General features: G+C 50.5%; 1 protein-coding gene across 4 annotated transcripts in view; it reads right to left on the bottom strand.

The window, feature by feature from the left end:
* The window catches only part of LMF1 (lipase maturation factor 1), a 187,931-nt gene that overhangs the window by 117,891 nt on the left and 50,160 nt on the right, over positions 1-19,880 (bottom strand). For all 4 annotated transcript variants that reach the window (XM_021411270.1, XM_021411272.1, XM_021411273.1 and 1 more), the window contains one exon: positions 6,623-6,688. In XM_021411270.1, the coding sequence (XP_021266945.1) occupies positions 6,623-6,688 (66 nt within the window). The remainder of the gene's footprint in view (positions 1-6,622; positions 6,689-19,880) is intronic.

Below are 19,880 nucleotides of genomic sequence, written 5' to 3'. Positions count from 1 at the left end.
ACACTCATCTGCACCTCTCCTAAACTCACTGTGGGGATCCTGGTCCTGATGGAGAGAAGAGCTGAGCTGACGCTGCCTTTCAGGGGGCTGAGAATCCACTTGCCATTCGTCTTTCATGTTGGCTGCTGGGGATAACACAAGGCAGAGTGCTGGCGTGGTGCGAGGCTCAGGCAGGCACTCCCTGCCCAGAATAAAGCACGGCTTGCAGGTTTCCCCTACCAGCAGGGACAGCACTTTTTTTCTGCATTAAGTCCCATGCCACTAATTACACTGGTTCCTCTGCAGCATCCTCAGACTGCGGTAGACCTATACGCCTTTTCACTTTTCAAAATGCAACACAACTGGGAATACATGTCACTATTTATCAATATGTCCTCTCAATTTGCAGCTCTACGAGGAAGGCTTCACTTCTGTAAGCTCACTCACTGCTTTGCAGCGTCCCTGAGCTCTGCTGCACTTCCAGAAGTGATCACCTACAGCATAGCCTAGTGCCAGTGCTGAAGCCGGGCCCCTTCCCGAGGAGCTCAGCTCCACTGCAGCCCCTGCTCCTCCCACCAGCAACCCTGAGCAGCACAAAGCAAGCAATACCCATCCTCCCCAGTGCTACCACCCTCATGATCGCCCCAGCGTTCCACCCTAAAAGCCTCAATCCCTCTCTTTTTAAGCAATATCTACGTCTAACTGTTATCAGAACAACAGAGCTGAGCCCAAAGTTGGGGAGAACAGACATTTCCAGCAAATTACATTCAAACATAGCTCACAGAGAGAGCACCTGGGATTCATCTGAAAACCTGTCTCAGATAGAGACCTTCCTGCAGAGCCTGATACGAAATCCAGATACACTGTAATAAGCTTTTGATGTCGTGTTGACATTCATCTGCCAATACTATTGCTTCATGCACTTACCTTATGATGGATCTTGTTACTTAATTGATCGCAGGCAAGGTCAAGAATTAGCCCTTCTTCCACTGACATCATGCAAATCACCAAAACCCAGAAGAAAGCACCTAATCCTCAGCTTCAGACCCACGCTAAGTGGCCCTTCAATACGTGTGAACAGGCACAACTGGTTTTTCAATTATGCCTCAGAAGGGGTCATTTTTCAAAACCGATGACCAAATGGAACAAAACATAAAGAAAAACCCGCACAGAAGCGTGCTTTTCCTTTTGGTATTGGTTGCCTCAGTGCAGAGAACAGTTTGTTTTTGCAACTGGAGATGAACACAACCTGCAGCGTAATCCGCCCCGGGCAGAGCCTTGTGTCCCTCTCTCTGCTGAAGACTCAACAGTGGCTTTGGCTTCTACAGGACAACTCCTTTCACTCCTTATTTCACAAAAACTCGTCTGCTGGAGTGCAGGTTTTACCATTTCAAGCAATGATGTGCTGTGTACAGCCCCAGAACCCATGGCACGTCCACCAGCTCCACAGCTCTTCCCCAGCCTCCTCCCTTGAGAACCCTCCGGGTTTGGGCCAATTCTGCAGCAGCCTCGTTTGACAACACATGGCTTCTGCAGTAAGGCCCATATTGGATGAGAAAAAGATTAAAACAAACAAAAAAAAGCACTAACACTTTTGGGAGGGGTGCACAGGCTGAAGGCCGGCATGGAAAAGCAGCGCCCACGCAGCGAGGCAGAGCTGCCTGGCAGCACACTGTGCGTGTCAGTGCTTTATTGTCAACGCGCTGAGGGTTTTGTAAGGAAAAATTCTGACTACTGAAGGATGGAGAAATCACAGATGGCAGCAGAGAGGTCACGTAGAGCCCACACTGCTCAGCTCCAGCCCCCACTGCACACGTAGCCAAGATCTCCCACCTGCATTTGCACCAGCGCTGAACACTGAGATAAGTCCTATCTACACCTCACACCGCCCTCTGCTTTAGAACCCGGAGTCACATATAACCACTGAACATCCCGAGCTGGAAGGGACCCACAAGGATCACTGAGTACAGCTCCTATCCAAATAGCTGCACCTATTTTGTTCTGTGTCACTGCAGCTGATTGCTTGGGCTATTCCGATTACAGACCCATTTTTGTTCAAGTTGGTAATGTGAGAATAAATTCCAGTTGAAAGCGCGTATTCATAAAATTCAGATCAAAATTGATTTCGAAAAGACTTAGTATTGTTAAGGCACATTGCATCCAGCATTTGCATGCAGTCCTCCTGGCTGCAAAGCGAGGATATGCTATCAGGGGCATTGCTGGATCTGTATTCCTCGTGGCATTTCTAGTCAGTAAACTCAGAAATAGTTCATGTCATAGAATCCACAATTCTGTGAGGCTATATCTCTACCAGCCTATGATTCTTCGACACAAACTATTTTCTTGTAGATGGTAATTTGTTGACAGTGTTCCCCTCTGTTTCACAATAGCTGGGAAAAAAGCTAGATTGAAGTCTAACTAGGTCCAATACACTGAAGAGAAGGGAGCAAAGAAATCAGGAGGTGGTTAAAGAGCAGCTCCAGCCTCCTTGCTTCTCACCCTTATCAGCACAGCTATCAGTCAGCAGCCCTGTAATTAGGCACAAAAGACATTGTGCTCCAGAGAGCTTCTCCAGGAACTGGAAAGCTGCTGGGAGCTGTAGCCCTGACTGACAGCCTCCATTTAAGAAAAACAGTTACAGAATAATTAGCAATAATTTGTACAAATCAGAAGAAGTGACCTTTGTGTGCACAGCGTCCTACACAAAGAACAAAGCTCTTCTGCAGCAGCACGGACAGAGTCAGGAGAACTGAAGTGCACCTTTGGCTGGAACCAAGCAGCTCAGCACAGCCCTCAGGAGGGTCCTGCACAGGGGCACCCCGAGCACCCTGAGAGTGGGAAGGAAATCCCGGATCTCACTTCCAGTGCTGGCAAAGACATTCCTAATTTAGGGGTGTTTTAGTTATTTTATTCTTTATCCGCCCGCCCCATCTCAAGGACTCTTCCAACCCAAGCCCTCCTATGATCTCTGTCTCCGTGGAAGGTCTGTTTGCTCGCACGATGCTGAGAAACTCTTGGATAAAAGCCGCTCCCTTCAAAACTCCACTTATAACAAATCCTTTGCGTTAAAAGAAATAACATATAAGTTCCTCCAGTGGGGCACAGGGAGGTTCCCTGCCCAGTGCGTACCAGGGCTGGCACCTGCTCAGCATGAGTGACCCTGGGACGCACGTAAGCACCCCATGGGGTTACGGCACAGAGCAAAAAGGAGGAGGTGATGAAGGCGGCTGCCCAGCGGGGCTCCCCGCTCCCCGTGCAGCTGCTCTGACAGCTGTGCTCACCAGTTGGTGGCTGGGTTTTACGAGATATCTGTCTGTAATTAAAAAGCAACAATACTTTGGCAGCCACCATAAAACGCATCGCAGGTCGCATCCCGCAGCGCGTCGTTCCACGCTGGGTACGGGGAGATGCGATGGATGCAACCGTGTAGGACTTTCCCATTTCTAAAGCCCGAAGATTTTCTGCTTAGCCACTCTGCCAAGACCACTGCCAGCATCCCAAACCACGGCTTCATTTGGTTGCAAGGCAGAAACGCTCATCTCCTGCTTGTGCCACTCAAAGCGCCCTGTGCCAAGACATGTGGCTGCAAGGTGCTCGGTGCTGCGAGCGCGTCGGGGAGCCGCAGGTCAGGGAGGAGGTTCCAAACATAGGGCTCGCACAGAGGGTTTTCTCCATTTGGAGCATGTTAAGGCATTGTGCTTCTGCCAGCAAGGCAGCACACCCAGAATGAGCACAGGGGAAGGCCAGAGAAAGCCTGATGGGGAGGGAAGGGTGAGAAGCTCCGAGAGGAGGTCGATGCTCCCCTTCCTGGTACCTACCAGGCTGGAAGCTGCTCCAGCCCATGCCCAGGCAATGACCTGCAAGCTGCAGGAGCACCTGCAGCAGCCCAAAGCCTCCTGTAGCTGCAGGCTGCTGCTGGGCTCCTTGCTGGGGGCTCCTCCGCAGCGGGATCTGCGCCATGTGCTCCTGTGGAAGCAGAAATTGAGCAGGGTTCTGCAAACCGCTGCGCGTGCATTTGTAAACCATCGTGTACACAACAGAGAAACGCTTAATGATGACAAACAGACCTACAAGCCAGAGGCAGCTTCCCTCTGCATTAACTGCAGCACAAGCAGGTCCCACTGTGCGAAAGCCTCCCTGCAACCAGGACTTCTTGTAGGATAAACAGCCCTCGATCCACAGCCAGCAGTGGAAGGGCTGCAAAGCCAAGGAACGAGAAATAGAACCCAACGCACGTCAGAGCCCAGGCTCCCCCCAGCACCTCCCAGCCCTGTCTGCAGGTGGCAAGGCAGCACCACCTGAACCTCTCCTCTCCAGCAGTGTCTGTCTCCATGCTGCAGCCCACGGACTCCTTGGGGATCCAAGGGGTGTTACGTCGGTAGGAAAATACCTTTCCTATGCAAACCATGCGTTCTGCCATTTCCCTCTCCAAACTCCGCAGCGTCACAGATCGTAAGCCCTCAACACAGAGAAGCTTCAGTTGGGGAACAGATCCCCATAAAGGCTGGGATTAGGGCCCCGCACATCAGAAAGCAAAAAGGGAGGTAAAATACACTCCGTTTAATTACCCAAGCCGTAACAACATTTTGCTATTTTATACACGACTCCTGACACAAGTGGAAATGTTATTTTCCACAAGCATGGCTGCTGGTCCTACTACAAATAAATAGCGCGGGGCGCGCTCAGCACGCGGGAGATGGAGGCCATGTGTTCTCATTAATTCTCTTGGCAGAGGAGCACATGTAGGTTTTGGACTGCAATTCCGGGCTGGAACACGAGAGCTAGGGTGGCCAACATACATCACAGCAGACTCCTTTTGGCCCAGCTCCACCACGAGCTGGTCCAATACCCGGTTTTATCATCCTAATTACGAGCAGATTTCCAGCTGCCTCCTCCCCTTGCAGAGATACCTTCAGCCTCACCCTCTTCTTCTTCCTGCTGAGTGGCTGGATTTTGGGGACCTGCTCTGTAACACATCCCTGTGAGCAGCTTTCTCCCTGCCACACGTCCACCCTTGTTCTTCTCAACAGGATTCACGTGGCTGCACTTAGGGGGATGGGTGAAGGTCAGGCTATTGCAAGCCACCAGCTACAGGGAAACTTCACCAGAACCAGATTCTGTGTATTTGAAGACTTCAACAAGCCTCAAATTATTGTGACTTCCCGCTCCACCCCGTACTGAGCCTGGGGTCCCCAAAGAGTTTCCACCCTGCACTGTGAGGACAGGGCATGCAGAGAGCTCTGCCCAACAGGTGAATCACAGCCCTGTCCCTGTGAGCACTGGTAGAAGAATGCCGGCCTCTTTCAGTTTCCCCTTATTGCAGCTTCTTTGGTGTGGATTAAAATAATTGATATTGATAATGTGATCTGCCCCCTGCCTCTGTTCACAATTACTTTTGCGGGGATCCTGCCTTATGGGTAGAACAGGAATGGTCTTCATTAGCCTTCTGGGTTACAGAGCTGATTCTGGTTTTCATTTGAAGTCTTTGGGATTATGCAGGCTGGCTGCTGCGGGCAGGGGTACTGCTCTCTGGTAAAATGACAGAATTGTTCCTGTTTTGGAAAGAGGAATCCTGATCCTGTAACAGGATTGGTAACTCGGTCCCCAGCACTCACATGCAATTCTTATCACATAACTGTGGGAAGGGTGATGCTGTACGAGCATCCCCATGGCTACTGCTCAGTGCCTCTGCTGCAAAAAGCCATCCATAGGAAACACCTTGGAACACGTTCTGCAGGTCAGGGAAGTCAGGATCCATCAGGTTTAATTGGAAAGGGAAAATGGTTTCCAGACGTGACAACAGTCCACTGAGGACATAGCCCCAGAGATCCATCCCCAGGGAGAAACACAGCACAGAACTCACACCAGAGATCAGGGCTGATCTCTGCAGCTCTGTGCTCCCTGCTCCTGAGATGGGCACGGAGCACAGATCCCTGGCACTGCGACTCAGTGGCTCCAATGCTAGGCTGGAGAAGGCATTGTTGTTTGCAGTACTGCTTATTTCATAGGGAGCCAGGACTTCCTCACGAGAGTGTCCCTGTACACAGCGATTTCTTTCCTTTTTACTCTGTTTATACAAAATGCAAATGCAAAACTATAGGTAAAAGTAGAGGGGAAGCTGAGCTCCCCCTCCCTAAAATCAACGAAGACAGCCAGAAAACAAACCACAGCTTATAATCAGAATGTAACGCAATCACTGGAACAGATGTCAGAAAGATAAAGCTGCATAATTCTGAATTGCCAACGATTAGTGCTCAGCATCTTGGATAGCACTGAGATGCTCTATTTCTGTCTGCATACGTCTGAATTTTGGAATAAAGTAAAATGTTGGCACAAAGCACAACAGCACAACGCTATGGGAAAGTCCTTTCTGTTCCCCCCTTTCCCTGCTTTTACAAAAGGAGCTCTCTGCGCAGTTCATGTTTATCTCTGAGAGTCCATAGCAGGGGGGGAGGACAGAAATTGCTCTTTGAGGACTGTGGCTGGGAAAAGCAGCATCACTGAACTGGCACATGGACACTGATGATGTGGCTATAGGCTGAAGGCAACACTGAATGAAGACCAACATGGAGAACTGCCTGGTAGCAGATCCACCAAAGCAAAGCAGATAAGAAAAACCAGTTTTAAAGTGCAGATTGCTCACCTCGTAGTGGTAATTCATGCAAGTTAAGTCTCTCCAGCAGCGATCCCCTCGAATTTTGATCAATCCCTAGAAAAAACAACAAATGAAAAAAACAGCATTAGGAATATTTTATTTGATCTTGCATGCCAAGTTATTATCTCAAGTTATCAGCACCCGTGGTTACAGCACAGGGTCAGCACTACCAGTACCAGTGGGAAGTACAGGGCTGGAACAGGCATCACCCTGGAAATTCATGGCACATCTGCACCCAGAGCCCAGATGTTGTCCCTCAGAGGACAACACAAGAGAGGGCTCTGAGCAAATGCTCCTTCCTCTGCCACATCACTTCTGACGGTACCTGCACAGCAGGAGGGTTGCTCCATGCACAGCTTGCTGGGGAAATGGAAAGATTTCCGAAACCACCCCGAGGAGCAGATCCTGCAAAGCAGGAGGTGCTCAGGACCTAACTGATGGATGACAACAAGGGTGGGCAGCGGAGCACCCTGAGAGCTGGCCTCAGCCCTGGGAGCACACAGCAGAGCGAGGAGCCCGCTCCCAAACATTTCTGTTACCCATCTCCAGCAACCTGCCAGCTCCAGTGTGAAACCTTTAGGATAGGGAAGATCTGAGGTGTCAGGAAAGGTCTGAGAACTGGGCTCTGGCACTGGGGCACTGCTCTGAAACAGAGTGGAAAGTCACCTGCAAACCTACACACTGCTGCTTTTGCGACTTGAAAATTCAGACCCGATTCTCTCCCATTTTAAAGCCATCCCTACAGGAGAGGGGACGCTGGCAGGGGATTGCATACCCTCAGCAGCCGCCGGAGCCCCGAGCTGGATATAGAGATGCAATCAAAGTAATTAGAGAAACAAAAGAGGAGAAGGGGAAGGAAGCTGACAGATCTAAACACAGATGAATGCGCTAATGACAGGTCTGCTCTACCTCAGGTTAGAGGTTGGCAGTGAAATTAGCAGGTAGCGGAGGCCGGGCGCGCTGATATTTCAGGGCAACAAGAGGGTGACATTTCCAAACCAGTGGGTCCATTCCAGGGCTGGCAGCAATACTGGGATTAAATTTCTTTGCCTCGGTGATGAGGACTAAAAAGGAATCAGTCGGCCACGGCAGGAAGGACACCTGGGCAGGGATGAGCAGGAAGCCCCGCAATCAGCCCGTGCCAGCCCCGAGCTATGCGGGCTTTGATGTACAGCTAAAGGGCTCTGATTAGGATCGCAATATCCCCAATTGAGGAAAGCTTCGCTAGTCAAAAGGCTGAACCAGCTCAATCATCTGCATACAATCAGGGCCTATTTGCCTACCTCTGACATTGCCCCTAATTGTAATGATCCTGCCTTCTTTAGTAGAAAAATTTGCGGAGTTTCTGCAAGGACCCAATGCTGCCCTTGTTCCTTTTTTCTTTTTTTTTCTTTTTTCTTTTCCTGAGAGCTCAGAGGAGGAGGAGGTCACAGCACTGCAGTACACCCTTGCTGAGCAGATTCATCCAAATTCCTTAAAGCTCCTCACTCGCAGCACTGAACAGTTTAGCAGAGCTCAACAAAACCCCAGAGTTCAGGGAGCTAAAGACCCCCCAACAACTGCCCCAAGCTCTTAAGTATCCACAGACACCCCCAAATCCTCCTCGAGTGAGACACTGAGAAATCTTCCTTAGCTTCTGTAGGATGTGCCACGAGCAGATCGCTTTATGTTCTGCATTCTGCCCCAAACATGTGCCATCAGATGATGTAAATTAGTCAGACCTCGAGCTTAACCCAGTGCTGACTTTCCAAACCAAACAAGATGCACAGAAAATAGTTACAAGATTACTGGGCAGAAACTAACAGGAAATCTGCTCCTCTCCTGGTCTGAGCCTCGCAGCAGATGATGCTTCGACGTGCATCTCTGAATGGGGTGACCCCACCGCCTTCAGCGGGGCTAGTCACAGCCTGAAGCTGTATCTGGTGCTCAGTGTGAGCAGATTTTGCCCATCTGCTGCAGCACTTTTTTTTTTTCATTTTATTCCCCTCTTTTCCAAAAATGAAATATTTTTCAGGTTAACGTTAACGGCAGAAGACAGTAAACAGGAACCATTAAACTCTTTCAAAAATCCTGGACCCAGGCCACTTGTATCCTGTAATTTTTAACCAGGAACGGGCCTAGGGAGGTGGGAGGTGTTTGAGTATTGTGGAGAAGTGGCACTGCAGGCCACGGCTGGTGGGCACGGTGGGATGGGTTGGATTTATCTGAGAGGTCTTTTCCAACCGTAATGACTCTGTGAGTCTATGAAACCATCAGAAGCAAGAAAAACACCTCCTGAGAGGTAACTGCTGCTGATGCTGCCGAGCAAAGCAATGCGTTTGCCACCAGTGGGAAGGAGCAGGAGTTATAACAGTGAGTGATACAGCAATGGGCCAGCCCCTCCAGCACCACCACCAAAAAGCCAAGCGGAGCTGGTCCAAAAGGCACAGCTGAAAGCACGGTAAGTCATACCACAGGGGAGCTGCAGGATGCGAGAGCGGGCCGGGGCGGCCCTGGTAGCAAGGGCTGCATTTGCCCCAGTCCCTGCTCCAGCACCGCGGGGCCGGCAGCAGCAGGGGCAGGACAGGCTCCTGGCAGCAGCAGCTGCTCCAGCCCCCCCCAAACCAGCCGCCTCACTCGGCCCCTGGGAGCATTTCTAGAGTTACAGGATGCGGCGATAGCATCGGGCAGGATGCACTGCAGCCGACAGCATTGTCAGGGCAGAGAGGATGCAAAGGAAGGCTCTGTGCAGGGACTGAAGGACAGCTATCTCGATGACCTTCCCCCTGCTTTGTACAAGCTCTTACCACGCTCTGTTATTCCGCTGAGTTAATTAAAGCAAGGATACAATAGAAAAACGCTGTAATAAAACTCAAAATCTCTCCTGCAGTGAGTCATGAAGGGAATTAATCACGTTTTGTTTACTATAAAGCTATCAAGCAGGAAAGTCACTTAAAGCTCTTAATATCAAACTGCTTTCAGCACAGAACGCTCCCACTTCCGCGATTATGGGGCACTTCAGGTTCTTCTCACACTCCTGCTGCTCCCAGATCCCACTCCCACTTTGGGTTCTCCAGTGGCTGAAGGAACCCAGACCACAGAATAGAAAACATCCCTGGGTATGGATGCCCGAGCTCGGACATCCCCCACCTCATGCTCAGATGGAACCCAGTGGTTCATGCCCTGCCCTAATGATGTGGCTTCTGCTGACGTTTTTTGACATTTGTTCATGTTCTTTCTCAAAATACAAATAATCTAAGAAATGCCATCTTGCATCCTTGTAAACAACCTGATGTTCAGCCTCGCATCGTGCACAGATGGGGCATGTGCAGAAGCGCTGCGCAGCCCGAGACCTCGCTGCAGGGTGGATGGAGTGACGTGAAATAAAGGAAATGGGTCCTTGAAAACAGAGACCGTGAGGGGGTTTGTCTTCTATTTTAAATACCAGTGAAGCAGGTACATGAAAACGCACTGGGTCCAGGAAAGCTGTGGTGGAGGGGCTGCTGGCACCAAGTGGACTTCAGCCTATGGGGCAGACAGAGCATGGACACCAAAAGGACCTCGGGATGGAACCATCCATTGGCCACAGCCTCTTTCAAAACACACACAGAGCTCAAACTGTTTAATTCCTTCTCTGCGGAAGCTGCCACACTATTAGATAAGAACACAACACCGAGCGAGGCAATGTCTGCAGGGAGCGGGGGTTACTTATTTCTTTAATACTCTATTTAATGCAGCAAGAATAAATAAGTGGCCCTGGGGTGTGCAGGCAGTACAGAGCCATTGCAGGGCTGCTGCCCACCGCTCAGCATGTGAGGCTGCTGCAACTGCCTCTGTCCTGCAACACACTGGGGCACAGCAAGCATGGGGACAGGGATTGCACACAGCCCATCAGCACGGCCACTGCCAATGCACTGATAACTCCTTCAGCATCAGCCAGCAGCATCCTGAGAAGCATGAGGAGAAAAGCAGAATGAGGGGACGCCCGTGGCCCCTGCGAGCTCAGGCAGCGGAGGAGGAGGGGGGAGGAGATGGGGATCCTCACATCTGCCGGCATTTCCCAGCCGCTGGATTGCTTTCAGTCTGCTAACAATTCCCAACCCATTCTCAAGATTTCTCTGTGCGTATGAACCGGCCTAAACTCCACAGCTGCAGCAGATTATGCTGCCATAACGCAGATCAAAGCACAGGGAAAAAGCCCCGTCCTTCACTTGCAGACAGGCAGGGGCTCGTGCATCTCTGATGTACCCACACTATCCTCTTTTAGGGCAGAGACCAGGAGGAAAAGGAGCCTGAAGGCATGAGACAGCATCAGGGTGCATCAGCACCAGCAGAGCCCCCTGCCATCTGGAGCCAGGCTGAAGGCATCACACACTGAGTATCTGGGGCAGGCACCAAGCAGAGTTTGGGATCCCACTGCAGACCCCACCCCTCCAGCTGCCCCTCATGAGAAAAGAAAACGAGAAGGGGAAGTGGCCCATCCTCAGCTCAGTACAACCCAGAGCATTTGGTTTTTAAGCCTGTGATTGAGATTGAGCCCCATGAATCAGCCAGCTCTGGGGGGGAGCTGAGTTAGGAACAAGCTCCATGTTTCACTGCATTAAGGCCACACTGGAGGCAAAGACCAGGGCTTTAACAAAGGGCTTCTCCAGCACTTTGGGGCCATTTTTCGAGAGCAGGATCTGCCCCAAACCCTCAATGTACAAGAATAGTTACTTAGACAGCTCAGTAGCTCCAAACCCTTCTTGGCTGTATCTATCCCATTAACCTAAGAGTAATCTCAAACCTCATTTTTTTTTTTTTTGTCTAAATAAAAAAAGAGGAGAAACTTTTCTGGCACACCAGCTCCTCCAAGCCAAATTCAGCATCAGGTCCCCTTCCATCCTCCCAACTTTAACTTTCCCCCGTGGAGTTCCAGCATCCCCAGGTACCGCGTACTCTTTGGTACAGCACGACCACTGATCCACCAGCTCCGCACTAATTCCTTGTGGCTGGAGCTGCCCATGCTCACAGGCGGGCACTAAGCTGAGTAGTTCCTAGCACAGCCTCTGTTAACCTCTGACAAGCCAGCCCTGCCCATGGGCAGGTGCCCAGCTCCCTGTTCCATCTGCTGGGGGATCAGAAGTGACAGGAGCCCATAGGCAGCACAGAACAAAACCGAGACCCCGTGGGTACCTCACACTGGCCAGGAAAGCCACATTCAGCCTTCTCTCTGCTATTATAAGAAGTCATTGTTCTCATTTGTACATATTTTTAAATTATTCCAGCTTGGCAGGATATAAGTAATGCTTCTAATATTATCAAGTGCCAGTGCAAGTATATGGAAAATATGGAAAAGATGTGCTATAGGAAGCTCAGGGCACTGTTTTGTTTCTTGTTTTCTAAATTCTGAAATAACATTGAGAAGCTTTTTCCTTTCAAGCTGACACACTCAGAAGCTTCCAGTTTTTGCTAGCAGCGCTTTATCTAAAAACTTGAATTTCTGCACCCATTTGGACATAAGAAAGGGAGCCTAGCAGGGAAGAAGCAGCGATTTGGAAAACATTTTTGATGCTATGATTTTCCCATTAGATCAAATAAAAGGGGTACGTTGTGCTGGGAGGGCAGGGACACGGTGTTCAAAGTTGCCTTGCTTTCCCCGGTGCTGGAGGTGTGAATGCATGCTCACAAACAGCCCCAGCACAGGAGGACACACGCAGAAGTGCTGCTCTGTTTGCACACCAGGGGTGGGTGCAGGCACTCTCAAAGCCCTCCGTATGGGAAGAGAAAGGTATTCAGCGATACAAATTAAATAGAAGCTAAAGGGAAGGAAACAGGTGGTGAACTGAACCAGCAATTGCCCTTTCGGCCCCATGGCCTTGCTTTGAATCCAGCTCTAACCAGAATTATTAAATTCATACCAACAGGACAGGGCTGCACAGCCTCCTTGAGCAGCAGCAAAGCCCAAGGAAGGGGGAGCTGAGATCCCATTGCTGATTTACTGCAGGGCTGCAGCACCTGCCCCTCCCACAGCCCTGGGTGTGCAATTCAGGTGCATCACATCTGCCAGCGTTTTTTCACCTTGAAGGAAAACTACACTTAAGACTTTTATTATTATTACTTAATTCAATAGTATTAAATGAAATGCCTGGTTTTCTACGGTTTTCATCATCAGAACCACCCTGCCATCCTGCCCCGTCCCTGCAGACACCCACGGTCAGGCTGGACGGGGCTCTGAGCACTGATGGAGCTGTGGGTGTCCCTGCTCAGTGCAGGGAGTGGGACCAGGCGGCCTTGAGAGCTCCCTTCCAACTCAAACCATTCTGTAATTCCATAAAAAAAACCAATATTGCCCAATGAATTCTTAGCAAAACCCACACGGAATAAATCCACGCTCATGCCTGCCTGCTGCAGGACTTGGACCAACCAGCACGGCACCTGCCTGGCCCAGTCCATGAAAGTCAGCAAGCCTCCTGTGAACTGTAACCTCCCTCTTTATGACCAATACATTCTATTTCAGACCCAGTGGTTGGTTGAACGTATTCACTAAGCTTGCCAGCTGGCAGCCAGGGCACTCTGGGGGTGAAAATCCAAATCCAAATCACCCCTTTGCTCTCAATGCATCACTTCCAGTCCCACCTGATTGAACAGCCTCATGTGCCTCTTCTCACCCCCCATCACTGGCAGAATACCCAGCAAAGGGATTTTTGGGGAAATTAAGCCACAGAGAGGAAGTTTACCAACAGCTTTCCCACCTATTACAAGCAATGCTGCTGCCCACCTCGCAGCAGGCTCCGCTGGTCAAATCACATTGCTTTCAGAAGAAGCAGGACCCCGCACAGACAGAGGAGCGATCCCTTCTGCCCTTCTCTTCCTCCACTTGCAGGCACTACACAAAAACGACACAAACTCCACGTTACCGCCAACGTGGGACGTGCACACAGCCACGCAGGGCATCTCTCAGCAGCACGAGGCTCCCTGTTCCCTCCTGCATTCCCTCTTACAATCGTCCTCCTAACGAGCCGATCCCCTCCTAATTAACCACACCAGGCAGCGGGTGCTTTGCACAGTTCCGTGCTGCATGGCTGGCTTTGAGCATTGGGCTCTTTGGCAGCGCCAGGTCAGATACCAACAGCAACAGGCAGCCCTTTCCATGCCATAACCCACCCCCAGCTCCTTCCATGCCACCCCCATCCCACAGGCAGCTCTGCCCCTCTGTACCCCTCTCCGGCTGCTGTACTTTGGTGATTCAAAATGAAAGAAGCCGAAATAATTAAAATGTCATTCAAGCGCTAAGCCGATATGAGTCACTGTTACAAAAAAATATTTTAAAAATTCTTTCAGGAGTGGGGGATAATTATATTCCTCCCTATCTATTGATTTTTTCTCTACAATGCAGATGTCAGATTTTCCACGGTTTTTTTCCCCTCTTTTTTCTTTTCCTTTTTTTTTTTTTCCCCTTTTTCCCTGGAGTGAGTGTCAAGGAGGAACAAAGCGCTCTTTGAGACTTTTTCAGCCCAAAATTAATTCTGAAAAAAAAAAAAAAAATGGTACAGACAGGCCAATAGCACGGCAAGAGAGAAAAAGCCTGGTGACTCCAGCTATGTCTGCAACCCCTGCATTGATGCGGTGGGGAACGGGGCAACAGAGTTATAAATTTAGAGTCCACCCGAAGACCTTCTTTCTGTGACTTCACGATCCAAATGACGGCTGAAAAAGGAAGAAGAAAACATCTCACAGGATGGCCCTGGGTTCTGGGATTTAGTTTTTTTTTGTAGTATTAAGCGCTCCCAGAGAAAATCCAGAAGACAGCCTCACACTTTGCACACACCTGCCCACCAACCCGTGCTCCATCCTACCCACTGACAACGTGGTTTTGACTTCTTTGAAAGCCAAATATATACAAACCAGCTGTAATTTAGACTCCAAACTCACGGAAGAGAAAGAGACATCCCAAAGCCAACGCCTCACAGCAACTCTGCTCCATGGCAGACACAGCACACGGAGCTCTCCAACATGGGACCTGACACGAGCCAGTCACAGAGCACTGCACACCTGCTGAGATTTTGCTCTGCACCCAGAGCCCCTTCTCTGCTTTTAGAAGTGCTGCACAGTGACGCATGTGACACAGGAATGAGGGTTTTGGGAAACCTCCTTCTACAACTCCAACAGCAGCAAGATAAAGGCTCTGAAAAGAGCTGGTAGCTGGTGCTCCTACAAACCTCTGCTTAAATTAGCAGCTGGTCATTCGAATCCCTCCTGCTTCTTACCTGCAAAGAGAGAAATAATGGGATGGAACAGCACTTCCTTAGCCAGAGAACGACAAGCACGTGCTCTGCAGGCAGCACTGCTGTTTATAGCTTTGCTCTGTAACTTGACCATCAGAGTAGTGCCTACAGTCAGTACCACCAAGGTTCAGGGTGATGGGCTTCCCAACATCAGCAGGCTACGGGACAGGGCTCCACATTCAGAGTCACAGAACCATTAAGGTTGGAAAAGCTCTCTCAGATCACCAAGTCCAACCCCAACCCATCCCTCTATGCCCACCAACCATGTCCCCAGCTGCCACATCTCCAAGTTTCCAGTGACAGCAACCCCACCACTTCCCTGGGCCGACTGTTCCAATGCTCCCTGGCCAGCTGTACAACCTGTGGGTGAGCACAGGGCTATCATCATGCACAGGGGCTGGGGACAGGGTCAGTCCCAGGTGCGGGGCAGCTCCATGCAGGCTGGGAGAGCCACACACACAGTAGAGCTGGGTGGGAACTCAATTCGTGCACGAAGCGAGCAGAGTGCAGGTGAGCAAATGAAGATGCAACGAGACAAACAGACGATGCTCTGCTTGTGGAGGTTTTGCTGCAGTCTGAGCCTGCCGGAGCTCAACTGGAGTCACTGCAAAGGCACAGTGCGGCATCCCCACGGACCGGCGCGTTTCTGGATGAGAAGTCACCCCCGTGGGTTCCTGGTTTATTTGCTGTCGCTTTTCCTCCCTGCTACCAGAAAGACCCTTTGAGAAAGCAGCACGGCTGCAGCAGCGTTTGATTGACTTTGAAGACCGAGCTGTAAGCAGTGGGTGAAAGGGGTTCTGAAAAGTCCTTGGCATTAACGGCTCCATGCCTTTTAGAGGCACTGAAGGAACAACACGTCTTCCTGCCAAGGGCTATTACTAGACAAATGGAGAGAGATCAGAGGCACAAAGGAGGTTGCTAAGGAGTCAAGTGTGGGATCCCCGCAGAGAGGAGGAGGCTGCAGCTGGGACGGCAAAGGTCAGAACATTGCAGACATCATTTTCCAAAAATTCCCATGAAGCCCCAGCGCCCGAGTCAGGAGTCTGGCCCTTCCTCTGAATAATGAGAAAGCCATAAAAGAAAGCTCCCTTTCTTCCCTCCTACCCACGCTAATGTAATAAAACAAATTAGAATAATTATTCTCAATTTCAGAGCCATAATGCCCAGGATCAGGGCACGCTTGTCACTGAGATGACAACTACATCCGTTTGATTCTTCTTCTTTTTTTCTGTATTTACAAAGATCGCCCAAATTCCAGCTTTTATTTCATTACATCTAATGCAATTTTACCACAGGCATCCAGATTCTGTTTTCCTCAAAGTCCTCATTACTTCTGCCAGAAAGTTCATCTCCCTTATTAGCTAATCACATCCCCACCCTTTCCAGTAACCTTTCAAATGCCACCCACGTTATGACACTTCTCAAGGAATCCAGGCGAAAACAAGAGAAATGCAAAGAGATCAACACAAACCGCTTCGCTTCTGCAATCATCTGCTGCAGCGGGGTGCAAGAAGCACTCGGTTCGAACCGCGAGAAGCAAAATCCAGCGCGGAAGATGAAACGCCGAATGACGGACGCGTAGCCTGGAAATAACGGACCCCTCTCGTCTGAAAACGCATCTCAGTGCGAAGGACGGGCGACGTTCAGCAGGAAACAACGATGAGAATTTAGTGGCAGAATTTATTGCTAATTGTTGTAAACGTTCTGGCACTATTTCTTCCCCAAGACCCCCCCCCCCCCCCCCCAAGATGGCGCCGGCCGGGTGAGTGACATGTCCAGTCACGTGGGCAGCGGATGAGCCCCTCCCCCCCCCCGCCTTAAACGATCTTTTGACTCTCCTCTGCACAAGTCACGGGGGAAAACATATCTTTTGTGTGCGCTTGAAACACTGAAAGATTTACGTTATTTTGTGCCAGGAAATCCTTAGGATGGCTCCGTTCTGCAGCCCGGGGTCTGAGCTGCCCAGGGAGACACCATTCTGACGAGAGCAACACTGGACCTTCCTGGTCCTTTTGATCAGACTGTGGCTCTGGGGAAGGATGCGTGTCAATCCAGCGGGCAGCAGCAACAAGGGCAGGAATCCCCCAAATGACAGATTTCCTCCTGTGCTCATGTCTGGTGTAACGGGGCATGGTGGCAACAGCTCCCTGTGAAGGGCTCCCAAATACAAGGAGAGGGAAGAAAAAAAGCCTTCCCTGTGTCACCCCATCCCCGGGCACCTGGGAAGGACATCAAGGACATGGGACATGGCAGCTTCAGCAACAAAGGGATGGGGACGGGGCTTTGCAGAGCTGTGCACTCACTGTAGATTAAAGTCCTGGGGCAAAGCTGAGACTTTTCCTCAAACTGCCCAAAGGTTCTGCCCCGCACTGGGAGGCTGAGCCTGCACGGCCCCGACCCATCTGCACACAGACCCCAGCTCCAACACCTGCATGCACCAGTGATGGATTGGCAGCTTTAAATCTGAATTTCCTTGCTTTGGGCACTTTTAAATTAAAGTGGTAATGTGCTTTAAATCCTGTTTCCCTGCTTTTCCACTACACTCTTCAATCCCTTCCTCCAGAAACTAATCAAGATGTCTCAGACTCACTTATGCTCTGCTCCAGCCACCTTCCCCGGTAACTTATTCCATATGTCTGTGATCCTTTGCAAGATGCAGCTCCACCTTAATTCCCCATTTACTCCCAGTTTCCCAACGTGCAGCTACACCTCACCACGTTTCCAGCGCTGATAATCATTCGCACAGAACATCACCAAGCTCTGCAAACAGCACCCAATTAGTCCTAACGTGAGCATCTCGGCAGGGCTGCGTGCTCTCTGACATCAAGCACTGCAGGCTGATACTGATGGAAAATAAAACGCATATTAGAAAGCCTTGTGAAAGGGCCATTCACCGTCCAACGAGGCTGCTGCACGTGCATGGGCTCACCTTGCTTTGTACCTGCAAAGGGTCACTACTTGAGGAGTGCCCCCATCTCCTGACTGCAGCAATGGGAAAACAGCTCCGAGATTGCACCAGCTCTGAGATTGCACCAGCTCTGCTCTGCAGCTGCCCAAGGACTGGGATCTGGCAGCAGACCTGAGCCCAGTGCAATCTGTCAGGGCTGGGGTTGCCATGGAAGAGCAGGAAGAAGTAGTGAGGACCTCAGGGCATTGAGCACTGTTCTGCCATATCCACACTGACACTTGCTCAGAGCACACATCTGGATGGGATCAGTGCTACAGCACAGCAGTCACCAGCTTGGCTGTACGTAACACAGGGAACTGCACGCTCCACGTTGGTGTCCCACAAAGAAAAAGGCTGGGAGGGAAGAGGCAAAGGAGTCTCTTTAGATGGAGATGATGAAAATCCACCTAAATTTGGGCACGCTGCCACTGACAGCAGCAAACCTCTGCAGTGAGGCTTGAGGAGTGATGTGTAATGAGCAGAGACAACTCTTGGGAAGAACCAGGGTGGACATCACCAAAGCCATGTCTGCACTGAAGGCATCAGCCTCCACAACAGGTCTGCCCAGCCCGCTGCCTCCATCCCTCTGCACGTGTTTCTGCAGTTACCAGCTTGTACCAGTGTTACTGTAGCTACGCACACAGGTGTTGCCGAAAATCGAGTTCTCACATTTCTGAGCAAGCAGGCACGCACGCACGCAGCCTTTCCCTGACACTCCAACTAATGAAGAAACAATTTTACGGCTTATGGATTAAATCCCTGACGGCTTTCCTGGCCCGAGGAGCCGCATGGCATCCTGGCAGCACGCTGTGCTGGTGGGGATGCATCAACTAAGGGTTGTGCTGGGTCCCTATCTCCCCGGTGCAGTTCTTGCTGCACAGTGAGCAAAAACCAGACAGTTGTCACCTGCTGCAAAACAAGAATGGGAGAAGCATTGGATGAATGTAGCATTAGCTACAAGTCACGCTTTTGGATATAAAAGGACAGCTCACGAGCAATTCTGCTGCCTGCAAGAGAGAAGAAATGAAAACCAAACGAAACTTACTCATCGTAAAGCCCACAGCCTCACATTCTGCCTTGGCCTTGAAATGCCAGGAGGCGAGGAGAGGGGAGATGCTGCCCTGCTGAGCCTCCGCTCGCCTGCCCCGAGCCATCAGAGCACAGCCACACCAGGAACAGGATCTCAAGTCACACAGCACTTCTGAGACAAATCAGCAGCACAAATCTGTTTGCATCACTTATTTCCTAACACGCTGCTCGCTCGCACAAAGGGACCACTATTCTTTTGCCTCTGCACGTTCCTAAGAAGCATCCGTCTTTACATCCCGCACTAATGGATTATTAGGAAAATCAAACATATAGATTGAATCACATAATTATGCCTTTTAAAAAGCCAGCAATATTTGAGATCAGCCCAGCGCTTGCTGCCAATCAAACTCCAGCAGCAGAGCCTGAGCCCGCTCCTTGCTTTGCACAGGAAGGCAGAAGGGATGATTTTACCTCTCACGTGCTGCATCCCTCTTAATGCAGCCCGGCTGGTAGTCAGGCACAGTGCAGCAAGACCTGCCCCAAAGGCTTCTCCAGAGACCTCAGGGCTGCTCCTGCCCTGGTGCTATGGGACACTTTAAGGCATCAGGAACAGTTCCACGTGGCTCCCACCAGCTCTACAGGTTACTGTGGCTGAAAATATAAATGCAGATTTCTGCCGCAGTGGTTCTCAACTAGCAGACCATAAGCAAGGGTGCAGGGCGGTAGGATGTGGGAAGGTTTCAAGAGGACGGTGGACACGCTCTGGCGGCACTGATGTCAACAGTCATGCCAGTTTGGGTTGGGTGAAAGTCTTTTAGATCCAGCCTGTGTCCTCACAGTCAGATTTTGCATCCAGCAGCTACTGGGCTTGGTCTGTTCCTTGGCAGGGGCTGAAATAGTGGTAGGCACATCGACATTTACTCTGGTAGAAATCCCAAGTGTTTTAGTGCATGGTCTCTGGTTGCTGGAGTTCTGAATGGAAAGAGTTCCCAAATGTGATGCACTAAATGGAAAAAAAAAAAAA

The sequence above is a fragment of the Numida meleagris genome, chromosome 13, assembly GCF_002078875.1.
Source record: "Numida meleagris isolate 19003 breed g44 Domestic line chromosome 13, NumMel1.0, whole genome shotgun sequence".
Taxonomy (NCBI): domain Eukaryota; kingdom Metazoa; phylum Chordata; class Aves; order Galliformes; family Numididae; genus Numida; species Numida meleagris.
Note: the sequence above shows the minus strand (reverse complement) of the source record. Positions and strands in the feature narration are given on the sequence as shown.